General features: G+C 41.0%; 1 protein-coding gene across 16 annotated transcripts in view; it reads left to right on the plus strand.

The window, feature by feature from the left end:
* The window catches only part of TENM1 (teneurin transmembrane protein 1), a 697,978-nt gene that overhangs the window by 646,924 nt on the left and 33,171 nt on the right, over positions 1 to 17,883 (plus strand). For all 16 annotated transcript variants that reach the window (XM_039487530.1, XM_039487526.1, XM_039487540.1 and 13 more), the window contains 2 exons: positions 11,299 to 11,665; positions 13,372 to 13,882. In XM_039487530.1, the coding sequence (XP_039343464.1) occupies positions 11,299 to 11,665; positions 13,372 to 13,882 (878 nt within the window). The remainder of the gene's footprint in view (positions 1 to 11,298; positions 11,666 to 13,371; positions 13,883 to 17,883) is intronic.

The following is a 17,883-nucleotide window of genomic DNA, read 5'->3' on the forward strand; positions in this document are numbered from 1 at the left end:
TGTTGATTCTGTTTAATAATAATGAGGATGAATGTTAACTACTCTTGTAATCAGCTGAAGTTTTTAAGTTCTCATTACACTCTATCCTAGACCTTGGGGTCAAGATTTACCAAGTCAAGGGGAGCTGCTAGCTGCTTAGCTATTTAGAAAATCATACCACTTATTTAAGTGTCTAACTATGGGCTTAGGAACTGAACTTTAGGTTGCTATTTTTGAAAGCCTTGGCCCTGGAGTCTGTATGAGGAAACTGGGCATGTCTTTATCTTATCTTGAGCCCTATGCTTTCTGATTATAGGCTGGATATTGGCACATTTGGCAAATTGACTGTCACAGACTGGTCTGTGTCACAGCAGCGCCATATCTGCTCCAGGCTTGCTTTTATAACTGATCCTTTTAATGTTAATCCTTTAACATATACCACAGCAGGAACAAACACCCTGGCTGATACCAACTTAAAACAAGGGGACTCCTCAATAGCTGGGTTGTGATTCCAACATTTTCCAGTGTGTTTCCTTAAAAGCCCCTAATAATATGAATATTAATCATCTTTGAGAGTTTCTACATGGAATACAGTCTCTTGTTTGTGCTGAATAATACAACCAGCCTAGTTATTATTGATTGTTTAGAGAGTAAGCAGTAGTACTTGTTTGCTTTCAATATTGGATGACAGCTATTTAAACAACATTGATTTTAGATAGTTAAAATATTTATTATGTAAATATGTATGGAAAATTAGATTCCAGAATATCTACAAGATTTAATGGATAAAATGAACCTTGAGGCTTTTTTCTATGGTGGTTCGAATCTTGTCAATCTAATCTCAATAATCTTGTAGTAACTATGTTTTCCTTGATTTTACATGATCATATTTTTACATCTGGGCACATCTTCTGGACAACAGCACCTGACCCAAGTGTGATGGGGTTGAGTATTAGGAATCACCTTGTGTCAGCTGGTCTTTTTTATAATCTTTTGGAAAAGTGCTATAGAATTTAATAGAAAAATGCAAACTTTTCTATAAGTTCTCTTGAACCATTCTGTGCATATTATTAGAGGATTCCACACCTGCTCTAGAATGCTATATGATGATTTAAAAAAAAACTGTAAAAAGGAATGTATTTACTATTAAATTCTGCAGGGTTATAGAATATTTTCCATAGAGCTGTTTCTAAAGGAAATCTATTGGCTTCATCCCTATTAAATTATATAGGAATTTTCCATATGGGCATCCTGCCGTAACCAAGAAATGCAAAACACCTAATTCTTTCCTCCTCCTCGCTTTCTCCTTGCATGGGTGGAGTTTTTGTTTGCTCGGGCTTGCTTGTTTCACGATACAGTTCTTGTCACAGTAATAAACCTTGCTTTTTGTTTTGAAAGCAGTGCTGCTATTCATATGAGTGCCTTGGGGGGTGAGTTCTATAGCCTTGATCTAGATGCTGAGAAAATTCTGTCTCTGGCACTCCCAAATCTCGCTCTCATGATCAACAGACCCAGTCCAGATTTTGCTTTGAAAACCCTGTTTGGTGATGGGGTCAGTGCAGAATCAGACTGGAGAATGTAGCTGTTGTGAGAGGTTGTGGTTACTCTGAGACATGCAAACTCTTGGGCAGCCAGGACCAAGCCTATGGGAAGCTTTGACTGTCAAGGCAGAGACCTTGAGTTTGACTCTGTATTCAGCAGGACCTGACTGCTATAAGCAGAGTATTAGAGTGATGTGCTCACAATGGCTTGAGTTGTTCAGCAGGAAAATCGATGCTTTCTCTACCAGGTTTGGGGGGATTTTTTAGATTTGGTGGCTGCAGTCCTAGATATCTCTTCCCCCACCATCACCCCCTTTGCCCCCAGATTCCCAGACACTTCAGGACGAAGCTTCTCTGAAGCAGAAGGCCCCTCTGTCCACCCCTGCCCTGTGTAGGGGAACTGCACTGGCCCTCCACACTCATAACTTCCTGGGGTCCAAATGGAAACATATGATTTCAAGGAAGCGTTGAGCCAAACTACTAGGCTTAGCAACTTGTAGGCAGCCTTCTTAGAATCATGTCTTTCTCACCTCACAGAAGTGCTGTCTGGCTGCACAGCATGTGGCCCAAAGGTGACAGTGTAAAGCAAAATGGAAAGTTTCCATTTATTCTTCTTCAAGTGGTTGCACATATTCATTCTGCTGTAGGGAATTGTGCACCCAGCATATCGTTGTCAGAGAATTTTTCCCTCTGCGGTACCTACCTGGGCAGCCTGAGCATCCTCTGCTGCCACACACCTCTTTGTGCAGGTATAAAGGGCGGAGCCAGCTCCAACCACCCTCTCAGTTCCTTCTTACCACACGTGGTGGTTTTTGCAGTGATTACAGTCTTGCTGCTGCAAGTTCTTCCCTCATTCCTTGTACAGATGCCTGTTTTTACATAAAGTGGCTTCATACTTAGTTAGATCAGGGGTGGGCAAACTTTTTGGGCCGAGAGCCACATCTGGGTGGGGAAATTGTATGCAGGGCCGGGGCAAGGGGTTGGGGTGCAGGAGGGAGTGCAGGGTGTGGGAAGGAGTGTGGTGTGTAGGAAGGGGCTCAGGGCAAGGGTTTGGGGCAGAGGAAGGTATATGAAGGGGCTCAGGGAAGGGGGTTGGGGTGCAGGCTGGGGCCCAGGGCAGGGGTTGGGGTACAGGAGAGGTGTGGGGTTGGCAGGGGGCTCAGGGCAGAGGGTTGGGGTGCACAGGGGTGCAGGGTACAACATGGGGCTCAGGGCTGGGGCTGGGGTGCAGGAGGGGTGCAGGGTGTGCGAGGGGGCTCAGGGCCAGGAGTTGGGATGCAGGAGGAGTGCGCGGTGCAGGAAGGGGGCTTAGGGCAGGGAGTTGGGGGGGCAGGGTGCAGAAGGGGTTTGGGCTCTGGGGTGGTGCAGCGTGCACCTGAGCCAGGTCAGGCTCCGGGGTGGGGGCGGAGGGCTCTGCATGCGCTGCTCTAGCCACGCCTCCAGGTACCTCCCCCGAAGCTCCCATTGGCTGCGGTACCCTGTTCCCGGACAATGGGAGCTGCGGGGGGCAGTACCTGGAGGCAAGGGCAATGAACGGAGCCCTCTGCCTCCCCTCCCCCACCCGGGGACCACAGGGATGTGGTGCTGGCTGCTTCTGAGAGTGGCGCGGGGCCTGTGACACCACGGGGGGCAATCCTGTGGGCTGGATCCAAAGCCCTGAGGCCGTAGTTTTCCCACCCCGATTTAGACAGTCTATAGTTAAGGTAGTGATTAGTTGGATATATGTTTTTGGCAAGTAGGGTTTTTTAGGCCTGTAGTGCTGGAGTCATGCCTCAATCTGTGGGGTTTAAATCATGTCGCTCATGCAGCAAACCAATGCCAGTGAACAACCCACAGTCCAACTGCCTTAAATACTTGGAGGAGTCCCATGTGAGGGACAGATGTCACATTTGTAGAGGATTTAAGCCTCACTCTAAAAAGGACAAAGCAGCTAGGCTTAAGTATATTCTTATGGAGGCAGCATTCTGTCCACTCTCAGAGCTGTCCAGTTTGCAGTGGGCACAGGGTACATCAGCATCGGTCCAGATGCCCCCCCTGACTTACCAGGGTCAAGAACTCGATCACTGTCACTGGTGCCAAGTAAGAGGCACAAGACCTCCAGGGACTCAGTACTTCACTCAACATGACCCATTGTACTGAAGCCGTCTAAAAGCGAGGTTCTGGAAGAGATGCTAGAAGGAGGCACTCTTTAAAACACTCTTCAACTAGGAAATGGTTATCAGCTCCAGGGCCTGTGCCAGGTCTGTCAAGATTGACCCCCAAAGTGCCCAGTGCAGCTTTTTCAGGCTACCTCCTTGTACCTTAGAGCTAAGAGGCATTAACGGTACCATTGACACCAGAGGTGTATGCAGCTGCTAGATACCTACTTAAGAGCTACTTAACCTTTTTGTACCAGTTTCCCCAGTGGTGCAGAAGGTCTTCAGTCAGTACCAATACTTAAGGACCCTACTCCAGCTTCTCTGAAGCATGTGATGCCAATGCCACCTATACTTTACTTACCTCGGAAAATGGTACCAATGAGGGAGAAGCCAGCTATGATTTCTCCTGTATCACCATCCCTAGTTTCTGACTGTCTCTCTTCAGTACTGACTGGTTCTGCTTACCCATTACTGGAAGACTCAGGTTCTTCATCTTCTTCAGATTCAGAGATTGGGTCCTATGAATCCAAGCTAGACAGTAGAGGCATCCTGTGTCACAGACGTATGTCCCATGGTTCTGACAGAAACCTCAGCAATGACCATCAGACAAGGGACAATGGCCTGGTCAGGGATGGTGTCCCAGGAACATGTCAATGAACTTTATGGTCCCACTGGGTTCCAGCTGCCAGGTCATCCACCTCATTCTCTTTCCTAGGACACATGTTGAGAGCATCAGCACTGGAGACAACATCTTCCTGTTGTCAAGACCAGGACTGGTACCAAACCGGTGGAAGCCACCTCAGTGGTTCCTCCAGCAGAGGAGATAGAGCATACCCTGTTTCAACATCTGTGTGTTTCCCTTCCTCATCACCAGCTGAGGTGGTAGAGGCAGTGAGCAATTCTTTCCCACCAAATCATTATAGAGCTCACCAGGCTATATTAAAAAGGGTAGCCATAATCCTAGATATCCAGGAGGCCCATGAGAAATCCCACAACCTGGTGAATATTTTGGCTTCAACAGAACTCACCAGGGTGGCTCTGTCAATCAATGAGGCTATTATGGAGCCAGTCAAGGTGTTGTGTCATACCCCATCTTTCTGCACCCCACAATGAAGAGGGCAGAGAGGAGATACTATGGCCCCTCTAGGAGATTTGAGCACCTGTACATACATCCCTAGATAATGATAGTTAACTGACAGTGTGACCTTGTAAGTTACTGATGGTTATTTGACAAATAGTTATTTACCACAAACTGTACAAATTATGGGCACAGTGTGTAAAAGCACCTACATGACTTAAGAATCTAAGTTCCATTGATTTTTAAAGTCAGTGAAACTTGGGAGCTTTTGAAAATTTTACTGTCTATTTCTAAATAAGATAGAGTGAAATCCTGGCTCCACTAAAGGCAACAGGAGTTTTGCTGTTGATTTCAACGGGACCAGGATTTCACCTATGGTCTTTAAAACTGTGTGAGCAGGAGAGATCATCAAAAGAAAGGGTGTAAAGCAAGATGAGGAGCGGGACAAAGACAGAGTCCAGCGAGGCCCATGGAAAGTAGAGAGATGAGACAAAGGCATTGCCAAAGCAAGAGGAGGACTGGAGGAAGGACAGTATTGTGCAGGTCCAAAGAGGTTAAGATATTGAGAAGGAGAGAATGGCTGACAGTGTCAAAGGCAGCAGAGGCGTGAAGGAGAATGAAGATGGAATATAGGCTCTGAGATTTCCCTAGGAAAGGGTCACTAGAAATGTTGGTGAGAGCAGTTTAATGGAGTGAAAGGAGCAGAAACCAAGTTGGAGGATGGAGTTAGAGAGGACTAACTCAAGGCAGAGGTTGTAAATGTGTTCAATTAGTTTAGAGATGAGGGGGCATGGTAAGACATTTAACTGAGCCATTTAGAGTTGATGTCATAGGGAATGGCCTTCTCTCTAAAAGGTTTTTGTTCCATGAATATAAAAATAAAAATGGTGATTGCTTTGCAATAAACATAAAAACTGCAATTGATTTGTGTTATCTCTTCTCTCTAATTGCCTCATATATCAGTTTGGAATTTAGGGAACTAAATTCATCCAATAGCAAAGAATGTTTTCTGGGTCTGCTTCCTAACAGGGAAAAAGGTTTTTTTCTTTTTCCCTTGATGGACAGTTCATATATAATGAAATGTATTCCCTTGAAGAGGGCACTCACAAGTCCTCCTCTGCCTTAAAATTCCAATAATACCTGTGTGCAGGGGTTGTGTAGGCTGCATGGCTGTGCACAGGTCCTTTGCACCCCTATGTGCTAGAGTGGTGGGTTCCATCTCAACTCTGAATAAGTCAGCACGGAAGGTGGGTGAGCAGGCCAGGAGACTATTAGATCTATGTTTAGACGGAACTAGTGGGCACAAACCTCTGACCAAAGGATGTGAAGCTAAGAGACTGTCATAGCAGCTGCCTAGAGGCTGCCAAGCTACTCTCCTAATTACAAAGGTAGATTTCATTCTGCATTCCCCACCTAGTTCCTCACACAAAGCCCATTTACTTGGGCTTTATGCAGGAGATCAATGAATATATACGTTTTAAATGCAATAACTGCTGTAATTGAGTTGTATAATCCTGCAATAGTAAGAGCACCAGAAGCAAAGACTTCTTATGAAACACGTAGAAGGGTGTAGTTTTACCATAAGGAAGAGTCCTCCAAGCGTCTGACTGCAGTGAGCTAAATTCTCTCTCCTGATATTGTTTTTAAAAAAATCTAGGCTTCTGAGAGAAACTGGCAATGGCAATGTCAACAAAAGGAAAGGTCCTGGAAGAGAGAGCAAACTGTCAGAAAATGATGAAAAAATATCCGCAAATGTCAACTCTGAGAAAACAGAAGGAAATGTAGCAAGGCATCCAGCAGAGAGTTTAGGGAAGCAGGGCTGTCCTGCCTCCAGCAATTGACCAATAATGGACTTCATGAAAATCTGATCTTACATGAAAGGAATCAGCCAAATGGCTTTAATGGGCAAAGGTTTTGAACACAAGAAGAGAAAGGCAGACTATATAAAAGGACAGTCTGTTGAGTGAAAATGGTTTGGCCTCTGTTGAAACAGTAGCTGTAGGTCTCTCTGAATAGGAGGAGATAAAAAACTAGATTAGTTGCAAAAGTAAAATGGAGGATCAAGTTTGAAGGTGCCTATCCAAAATGGAATAAGAAACTGATTTAGCATAAATGGAAGTGCTCAGGGCTGAGCAGTATAGATATGAAGTAATCCATCATGCTGTGCCATGAGAAAAACATCTTTTTCGCAGGAATTTCATGCTGGTACATGAAATTGACTTAAAATATACCAACCAGGCATAGCTAGAAAACAAAGAAACAGTGCATCCTATGCTGTGAATTTGATGTGGCCTGTCTTAATCACCGATGAATGAAATGTATCCAAGTGCTAAGAAATCCTGTGCCCCAACACTTAAACCTTTGGTGCTCTCTAATAATGGCCATTAGGTTCAATGGGTTGTTTTTTTTCCTTCTAATAAAACTAAATAAAGAGCACAAGTGGCTTGCTAAACACATACAAAATACTGACATTATTTTGTAGGTGTTTAGCAAGCCACTTGAACTCTTTATTTGGTTGTAATACTTGTCTTTTTGAAGTAGCCAACTTATTTGAAGAAGAAGAAGAAAAAAAGCACAGTAAAGGGTTCAAAAGCAAAGAACACCCTAATGTTAGCATGAAAGAGGTATCTTATGCACAAAAAATTACCATTAAATTCAATGGGAGTTCTCTATCCTATCTAATATAGCTATGCCAGACAAAAAAAATGTGGTGAAGCCAAAATTAAGGTTTCAGGTACATATCTGTGATTTAAGTGCATACTCCTTCCTAAAATATTTGCGTTAAAAATATTTAGAAAGCCAGGCAAGCAGGAGTTAATCTTGCACTTCACCAGCAAGGCATTGACTCTAACTCTCAGCAGCAGTAGAGGCAACACAAGAAGTTGCCATCTAAAAGCAGAATCCCACGAAAACTGCATGTTAAATAAATATGCAAAAATGATGACTGTTGAAGCTATCATTTCACCTTGCATCCATTTCCATTGCACAAGGTTGGTAGCCCCCAATGAACTAAAACTAGATTGTCGCCCAACAATTTGGGTATGTGAGGAATGCAGGATTGGACCTTAACTGTTACCTCACCAGCCTACATTTACTCCAGGATAATCCGCAGTGCCACATTCATTCAGTTAGATTGTTTGAAAGGCAACAGCCCTTCAAATAATAAAAATACCATTTACAGTTGTCTGAATTTTAAGGAATAAGAAAAATAAATATAAAAGGGGGAAAGATTGTTTATACAGGGTTTTGAAGTACCGCTTCCGATTAAAGAGCATAATATCATGCCTAAACTTCTAACTCTAACTGAAGGGCTTTTATATGAACAGATTTTTAATAGCCACGAGGCACAGTCAAATCAAATGGGAATTGGAATGGTCCTCTGTAATTTGTGTATTAGACTTGGATGAAGCACCAACTGACTGTTTAGTCACAGAGAACTGCCAGAGGGTAATTTGATTGATGGAAAAGAATACAAAGAGGTAGAATAACCAGTGCATTTTCAAGGTATCATTGAATCTAACAAACATGGTGTAGTATTTGCTCAGATGTATCTGAATTCCCCGATCATGTTAGGAAAAATGAAGATCTTATTAGCTTATTTGGCCAAATTCTGTTGTGATACACCAGTGTGATTCTACAGTAACTCCATTAGCTTCAGCAGATATTTCGGATTTACACAAAGGTAACAGAGAGCAGACATTGGCCCTTGATAACAAAAACTGTACAGGTCTCCTGAACTAATAGTTCATCTGTTTATTTCAATATACACAAAAAAGCATCCGTCAACATATGCCAAATCCTCAGCTGATCTAAATCAACAAACCTCTGTTGACATCACTGCAGCTATACTGATTTACTTCAACTGGAGATCTGGCCCTCTAGATTTTAGGTGCCTTTGACTTAAATTAAAAATCAGTCACATAAAAACCTATTAGCCTAAAATCAGAGAAACTGATAGCTTGGCTTGAATTTACTAAATTACTAAAATCTGCAAAGTCACAGATATTTTCTCACAGTGGGAGGAACGCAGATTAGCCACTGAGCAAAAGTGGTGTCCGCTCGCAAAATAAAACCAGCTTCAAGACTTTGCAGATATTATGGTGGAGCGTCTCCTTTGTCTCACACAAACAAATATAATGATGGTGGAAATAGTTGTTTCAGCCTGAGATTTCCACAACCAGCACATTATCTAGGACAGCCATGGTTTATCACAGATCATCTCTACACCAAAGCGACCTATGAGGAAGAAGCAGGGAAGTAGGTGTTTCTTTCCTGCTACCTTTAATGTGTTCTTTGCTTTTTATAATTGTACAACATCTCTGCAATATGAGTACATTGAAGGCATATTTTATCAGGCCCTCTAAGTCTATTTTTAGGCATTATTTTCTGTTCCTACATAGTTTTGTTCAACTTCACAATGATCCCTCACTTGAAAAGAGGAAACCAGAATAAAGGCTGAAGCCATATATAAATCCAGCCCTAACTCCAGCTGTAGAGAGCAGAAAGTCACCAAGAAAATGAAATGAGCACCTCTACAACTGGAATCTGTTTCCAACTGTTTCACCCCATCTATCATCATTTGGAATGACTCAGCCACCTGCTGCAGTAGAAATCTTGAACCCAGCAACATCAGTCTTAATGCCAGTTATTATGCTATCTAGCAAAATGGAGTAAAAGAAGGAATCTGATCATTCAGTGAGCTTCCCTAATTCTACGATATAGCCAGTATAACCACCCAAGGCGACATATTAGTCACATTGCCTTCACTTTAGAAAAACATCAATTATCAAACCAGCAACATACTTCTTAGAATGAGCCTATTCAGGAAATACTGAATCTTGAGGAACTGAACAGATTTTCCTTCAGCCTGGTGCCTCAGCAGATCTCAGACAGGCAGGTATCCTGGGATCCCCATACTCTTCACCATATGTCATTCCTTAATGCCGAGTCTTACATTAGCCTCTGCAGTCTCTGAATTCATAGAGGTTTTAATTAGCACAGTGAAAAAACGAAGCACAACAGCAGCAGCAACAAGAACAAAGTAATAGTTGCCACAAAATATTCTGCATGGACTATGTCACATTTTATTGATTTATTTACTTACTATGTTTTAAATATTTAACTTGGAAAGTCCCGTTCAGATGAAATCATTTCTTTTCTCAGAAACACCAACAGTAAAAACAGGCTAGAATGTAACCCTCATGGCTTTATTCTTATTTGACCCTTCAGTAGTGACACTATGGTTCAGATTTTCTCCTGGCCAGCACTGGGAGGAGGAGTGGGTCTTCTAAAAGCGTGTTGACCCGGCCAAGATTCCCAGGAAGATCACAGTAGGGGACAAGTTGCTGTGTGCTTTTGAAACATAGCAGAATGTAGCCCCAGCTAACATGTGGCAGACAGCAGCATGTGAGCTAGATGAATGGGAAAGGTACTGGCCATGCTCCCTAGCTGGCAGGCCATATTCCCAATGGTCATGATGCACCAGAAACAATGGCACTGGGGTCATGCCTCTAGCACTATTTTGAGCACTATGTTGGAAATCTTGCTTTTGCTGCTGCACCGAAGAAAGAGGTTCTCACTGAGCCTTACCACTCCCTCCCATATAGTACAGGGCAAAATCGAACCATAAACATATAGGTATTACTTAATCCACCACTAAAATATGGTATTCATCAAAAAATTCAATCACTACAAGTACTTATGATTAATTAGATACTGTATTGTGTTATGAAGAATTAACTAGCTAATAGTTGGGATGGTAGATAAGACTTATTAATGTTCCGCTCTTAGTTAATAAGCATTGAAAAAATATCCTGTTCCTCTGCTCTGTAGCTTTTCCTCTTGGCCTAGCAGTCAGTTAGTGTTATAACACTGACAGTCCCTTGCTAGTTTTTCACTCTGCCAAAGCTCGCTGCAACCTTGAAACAATAACATTCAAACTTGGAAAATTTTCTGGCTGATGTTGCATAACATGAATTGTGTGTGTTTTTATTTGCATGATGCATATGTATTATTATGTTCCCACCTAAATGGGCTTGTGTAAGTAGTACATTTAAACTTCAGATGATGCTAAGGTATAATAGAAATAAGCATTTCTTCCACATTAATACTAGAAATGATCCCACCATTTGAAAATGCTTTGCTGAAACTTTTTGACAGCCAGCCAAACAAGCTTGAAGTTGTAATATAATGGAACACCAATGACATCCAAAGACCACCGGGTGCCCATATACCATGGTGATGAGCACAGTTTAAAAGCATGTGTATAAATGAGTCCCCCTATGGTTATTTAAATGGAGTATATTCCCTAATATTATGTTGAGGGTTGTACCCATCCTTTTAAAAAGCATTAATTACAAGTTTTGTGGGTGTTAATTACCACATGAGTTAATCACAATGAACATTATAATAAAAATGGATAAAGATTGGTCACTCATCATATTGCAGAAAACATTGTGAATTCATTTTCTTTCTTTCTGTTGCACCCATCATAAGACTTTTATGGAGAGTGGTATTGAGGGAGAAAAAACCCACTTAATCAAATCTAGTCTTGTTTTTGCAGGTGCGGTTAGAGTGGCCAACAGACCTCGCTGTCAACCCTATAGACAACTCATTGTATGTACTGGACAATAACATTGTGCTGCAGATTTCTGAGGCTAAGCGTGTGCGAATTATTGCGGGTCGCCCTATTCACTGCCAGGTACCAGGCATGGATCATTTCTTGGTCAGCAAGGTGGCAATCCATTCAACCCTGGAATCAGCTAGAGCAATCAGTATATCTCACAGTGGGACACTGTACATTGCTGAGACAGATGAAAGAAAGATAAACCGCATACAGCAAGTTACAACAAATGGTGAGATCTCCATAATTGCTGGATCCCCAACAGATTGTGACTGCAAGATTGACCCAAATTGTGACTGTTTCTCAGGTGAGCAGAGGCTAATCATCTCCCTTCCCTATTTTGTTGAGAGCCCATAGTCTTGGTTTGGGTTACAGTATCTGCAAGAACAAAAACTGTAAAATGATTCTTTTTCCTTAAGAAGCTAAGAAATTCTGTAACAGTTCGGCAAATCTTTTTGAATTCGTTTAATTAAGCAGAAAATAAATGTGTATCTTTCCACAGTAGGCACTGAAGGAGCCTCCAGGCGGGCTTTGTCTACCCTGTTTTGAAGCAGATCATTATGCACAGGTCTAAATTCACGCTGAGCCTACCTTACATGTCAGTTTTGCTTATCCATTTTCAGATATCACCGTCCTCCATCAGAGCTTGGAATTTACCTTTCAGTGCTAATTACTTGGAGTCCACATAGCCCTTTTTATCGAGTGTCCCAAAGTGCTTCACACAGAATGTAAAACCCTATTTTATGCCTCCTCTAAACCTGAACCACAGAGGATGTTCAAAAGTTGCCTCTTGCTGCACATTTTAAGTGGTGTAGCCAACACCCCTCTGGCACAACACATACTGTGTGTGCCAGTCAACACTTCTGGCAACGCAAGCTGCTCCCTCCTTCATGCACCAGAATACTGGAAGCCAAATTATGACTACCTCCTTCATAAATGCTCTGGGAGAGGAGAATGTAATCACTTATTTCAGTCTTCATCCACCAGTCCAATGCAGTATTCTCTGGCAGGAAACATGGTAGCAGTTTAACAGGGCAGAGCAACACAGCACAACATTTTAGATAAGAAAGCAGAGTTACTGTATCTAATTACAATACTACAGGGGGGAATTGTCGATAGGCTGGCTGTAATTACACAGATTGGAATTCGGCCAGGACACTGGAATTAACACCCCTCCTTGGTGCCAGGGGTTCGTTAATAAGCAAAAAGCGTTGTTTGCATCTGATATGAAGAGAGAAAAAAATCAAACACCTGTGGGCCAAAGGGTTTGGTTCACTGACACTTCACACTGCAGTAGTCATGAAAGCACCAAGTACACCTCTAAGTGACATCAGGTTCAAATATAGGTGAGATTGACCTCAGAAGTCTCAACTTGGTATGACCTTATTCAGCTAGTAAAGGATAACAATGGAGATTCTTCCAGCACTCCTTAGGGTGCAGTGACCCCCCTGGCTGAAAAGTCTGGAGGAAGAGATGTGCAGTGCAGTCCAGTCCAGTCCAGATAGTTGCCAGTGCTGGCTGGGAAGGGGGCAAGGTTGATATTTCTCATTTGTTCTGTACTAAAGTTTATTACACGCTGGTTGTTGGGTTGGTTGTTTTTTTTTAATATAAGCTAATCTCCACTTGTAATTGTATCCAAATTACTGCTATTTATTTTATGAGTGGATATTTTATTTATGGAATTATTGTACTTTGACTATATGACAGTGGGAAAGAAGTGAGGAGAGAATCTTCAGTTGTCATTATTTTGTGCTTTCGCATCATACAATGTAATAGTTTTCCCAGCAGCAGGCTTTTGGATTTAGCAAAATTGGTGTAACTGAGATAATTGTATCTTATTGTTAATTTTCAGTGATGCTGATTCAGAATTACACCATTATAGATAATGGGTTTTAAATTCATTGAAAAAAAAATTGGTTCACTAACTCTTATCAAAGATTCTGGAGGCAGAGTGTGATGTCTCACACTGTGAAAGGGTAAACACAGAGATTACGGATTATATTTCTTTTCCAGGTGATGGTGGATATGCCAAAGATGCAAAGCTGAAAGCACCTTCTTCTTTAGCAGTCTCTCCTGATGACACACTGTACATAGCAGATCTTGGCAATATTCGCATCCGTGCAGTCAGTCGAAACAAGGCTCATCTCAGTGACATGAATATTTATGAGATTGCATCCCCAGCAGACCAGGAACTGTATCAGTTTACCACCAATGGGACCCATCTTCACACACTTAATCTGATAACAAGGGACTATATTTACAATTTCACATACAATGGAGAAGGAGACATTGCCACAATCACTAACAGCAATGGGAATTCGGTTCATATTCGCAGAGATGCTAGTGGGTTGCCTCTGTGGCTAGTGGTGCCTGGAGGCCAGGTGTATTGGCTAACAATAAGCAGCAATGGTGTTCTGAAAAAAGTATATGCTCAGAGCTACAGCTTAGCCCTGATGACATATCCTGGCAACACAGGTCTTCTAGCAACCAAAAGTAATGAGAATGGATGGACAACAGTTTATGAGTAAGTTCCTAATTTTAAACATCTTTTTCTTTACTCTGAAGTCTCCTAAAGCATGCTATTTGGAATGAAAATTGTGTTTTTTCAAGCCAGCTCTAATAACTCGGCACGATACAAGACATGTAGAGCTGTTGCATAAGCTTATACAATACACAGCAGTATTAATTCTGAAGTGTCAAAGCCTGCTGTATGTGAAAGCACAATACTTAGTACGTATTAAGTGTTACAAAAAGTACTTGAAATTATACTTTGTTTGCCCTTTTGTTATTTAAAACCCCTGCAATCTGTACAGTATGTTTGTGACTTTGGTTAGACAGCAGCTGGAGGAGCAGAGAGAGAGAGAGCTCAAGTCTAGAAACCAACTGAGGGAATGAGGAGGATCCATAAAAAACTTTGTTTGGAGAGGGACCTTTTTGCATCTTGGATTGCATTTAATTGAGTTGATCAGTGTGGTTGAGACTACAAATGAGAATAGAGGCTGTGGCAGTAGCTTTGTTACTCAGGACGTTAGCAGAAGGTGGTTGAGCAGGTGAAGATGCACGTGATGAAATGGAGCAGGAAATTTGCCCTGGGGAGGAAAAAGTAAGAAGGGAGAAATAGTGTTAGCAGAACACTTGACTTAAACTTGGAGAGCGTGCTGCAAGAGAAAGTTAAGTTGGGGATCTTAAAGGAATGAAAGTACAGAGATAGAGAAAGATGGAAAAGTTTCCAACAGTAGGCAAAGAGGATATATAATAACTAGCAAGGGAGTCCAGGAGAAAGGCCTAAGGAGTGGTGGATGCTAAATATAAACTTGAAAGCACTTCTAGAGAGCAAGAAAGGATGGTAAAAGGTGTCAGTCAAGCAGTGGGGGGATATAGGAGCTATCAAACATTCAAACTAACTGGATGGCATCCCAGAGGGAGGTTGCATGTAAGAAAAGGTTCATGTTTGCTTCAAGGGATGTGTGACACTTCAGGATTCCTTATTTTTTACCAATTCATTTTAGTGTTGCTGGTTAAGGATACAAGGAGTGATTGATTAACTTATGCATGTTAACACTGTGATATTTCAGAGGTGCTAATAGGAAAGAAGGTTAAGGAATGTTTTCTTTATTGGATAGTGTGAAAAGAATGAATTATGGTCCAAGACTAAAAATGGAAATAATCGGATTAGATATAAGCAGAAAATACAGTGAGAATTCGGTAATAGCCAAAACTGCTTAGCAAGATAGTTGAGTCACGATCATTAGAGGGCTCCAGAAATATATTATATAAAGTCTGAGTGGGATTGATGCAGAGAAAAACTGCTGCTCATTGCATAGGCTGCGATTGGATATCTAAGATATTTTCCCATCATGGCCTCTATAATTCTGCCATAGACAGATTAAAAGGGTTGGCATAAGCCCAATAAAATGGAGATATGTACATTTTTGATGGTGTGCTAGAAAACAGTACCATATATGTTCTTCCTAGTTCAACTTTTGATCTCAGGAATTTTACTGGTACAAATTTCAGCTATAATGGACCAAAATAATGCTCTCCAAATTAATTCAGAGTGCTCACTGTGTCCCGGGTGCTGTTGTGACAGTGATTTGACAATGTTTTCACTTATTCTAAGAGCTTTAGATGTAGATTAAGCATATATATGTGTTTCATGAATAATTGAATTCAGTGATCTACAATAATGTGTATTATAGTTAATTTTTAACTTCTTTGTCATAACTTTGACAGTATGGACATGTCCCATTTCAATACATCAGAACTATGGGATCAGGATCTAAGCCATTGGTCAATCACTTTTTCAAAAAGATTTCATAATAGTTCCAGATCATGTCTATTACTTCTTAAAATAATTACCAGGGCTTTATCTTTCATTTGAGTAGCAGATAACCTTTCAAGAGCAGATTATTTTTACATATGTGGCTCTTGGCAGGTTTCATTGGCTATTTTTACCCCCATCCCACTGAAATGTATACAGGACATTCGGTTCAAAATACTTTAATGGAATTATTGCTTGAATCTGTTGCTCTCCAGCAAGTCATTCGTTCAAGCATAACTAAAGCTTTATGGTAACATTATTTTTGAAGAGCTCAGTCTTCTTGTAAGTGCTCCCCGTTGGATGTAAGAGAGACTTCGTCACTTGGAGACACCTGGGTTTTGAAGGGGTATAACGTTGTCTGACAACAAGAAATTCAAAAGAGCACATTCTAAATGAATATGACATGTATGACTAGCATTAGGAAGTTTTGCTAAATTAAACATTTCTTCACACTTTCATTGTTTCAACTCCAGGTGATGTAACTTACTGTCATCACTCATTCTAGAATATGATTTCACTGTGATGAAATGGGGAAGAGAGGAGAGGCCATCTATTTGTTATTCTCTCACGATCATTCAGTGGAATTTACGTATTCCCATTACAAAATAATAATAAGAAGATAAAAAATAAAAAATGCAATACTGCCATAAATATTTTTGTCAAATATTTTAAGTCATCCATCTAAGTATGACTAATGTTTCTATCAATGATTCACCTGTAATAATTATGTATGTTCCAGGTGAAGCATTAGACCACTTATAATTTGTGTTTCCAATGGGGTAGAGTATTAGGGTCCTACCCTGCAAACCCTTATGGCCAGGAGTAATAGTAAAAATATCAAACAGCCCCATTGATTTCAGTGACTACTTGTAACTTCCAGTGGTGGTTACATTAGGGCCCGAATGCTTTTCTTCCAAGAATAATTACTACTGCTGTGAATAATCCCATGACAGATGAAATATAACACACACATTTACAGTCAGTGGGACAACGCACAGTAATTAGCACTATAGTTGATAGCACAGGTTTTCAGGATGGAACTGAGCCCTCCTTCTCTGAGGGGTTTACAAGATAAGATAGTCCTTGTGTATTGTATACTCAGACAGTATTTTCCAGATAGGTCAGGATACTTTCCACATTCCAAGCACCTTGATTTTCATTTTGAAAATTAGATGTTTTGAAAGGGTTAGATGCATCTGAATTGCTGCTGAATCCTACATAAAGATAGGGTTGGGGCCAGGAGAATTAATATATGAACAACTTTCAAATGAAATTGCTTGAAATCGTGTTTGTTTTTTAAACCAGATTTGCATTCAAATCTATAAGTTCAAACCACGACACTGTCAAGCTGAAATAGGGATGAGTTTGTTTAAGAACATGTATCATACATACATTGGAATACGAGCAAAGATAATGAATAGTTCAGAACATCTACCTGTATGTCAGTTTCTCTCTCTGAGAGAAATTATGAAGAGGGAGGAAAACCACCTACAAAAGCACTTGTCACCCATCTACTATTATCTGATTAAATGGAAGTGCTGAAAGAACACTTGCATAAAATTGCAGCTAATGTACAATTTTCAGTCATCTGTTTTTTTAATATTGTATCATTAAAGCCATGAAAGGAGAGAGATTTTTGTTAGGGGCCTCAGTTAAAAACTAGGACAAAAAAATCACATATCAGAAAAGGTTCCCTTTAAATCATTTTATTTTTTTATTCTTATCCTTAACTATATGCAGTATATAGAAATGAAAATGAGCTTTGAATGTACATTGTCCATTGTGCATCTCATTCGTTGGTGAGTACTTCCTCATGTGAGTAGTTCCACTGAAATCAGTGGGATTATTTGCAAGATTAAATGGTCACTGACCTGAGTGAGGGTTGTGTAACTGAGTCCTAAATTAACATTAATAGGTCCTGATTCTGACACTCTTACCGTATTGTGGTCTGCAATGATTCCCATTGATCCCAAGAATGGTACTCATGGTAACTTAATACTCATCATGAATAATGGTGGCAGAATCTGGTCTTCAGGGGTTTTTTAGGAGGGAACTGTAAAAGATCTCTTTATGGCCAGATTGTGGAATCTTTACTCAAACTGGTGAATTCTCACTTATGCGAGTAGTTCTATTAACTTCAGTGAGACCACTCACTTGGATACATGTTCATCAGTGCAAGGGTTCTGCAATCTGGCCCTTATTGT

The sequence above is a fragment of the Mauremys reevesii genome, linkage group 9, assembly GCF_016161935.1.
Source record: "Mauremys reevesii isolate NIE-2019 linkage group 9, ASM1616193v1, whole genome shotgun sequence".
NCBI lineage: Eukaryota > Metazoa > Chordata > Testudines > Geoemydidae > Mauremys > Mauremys reevesii.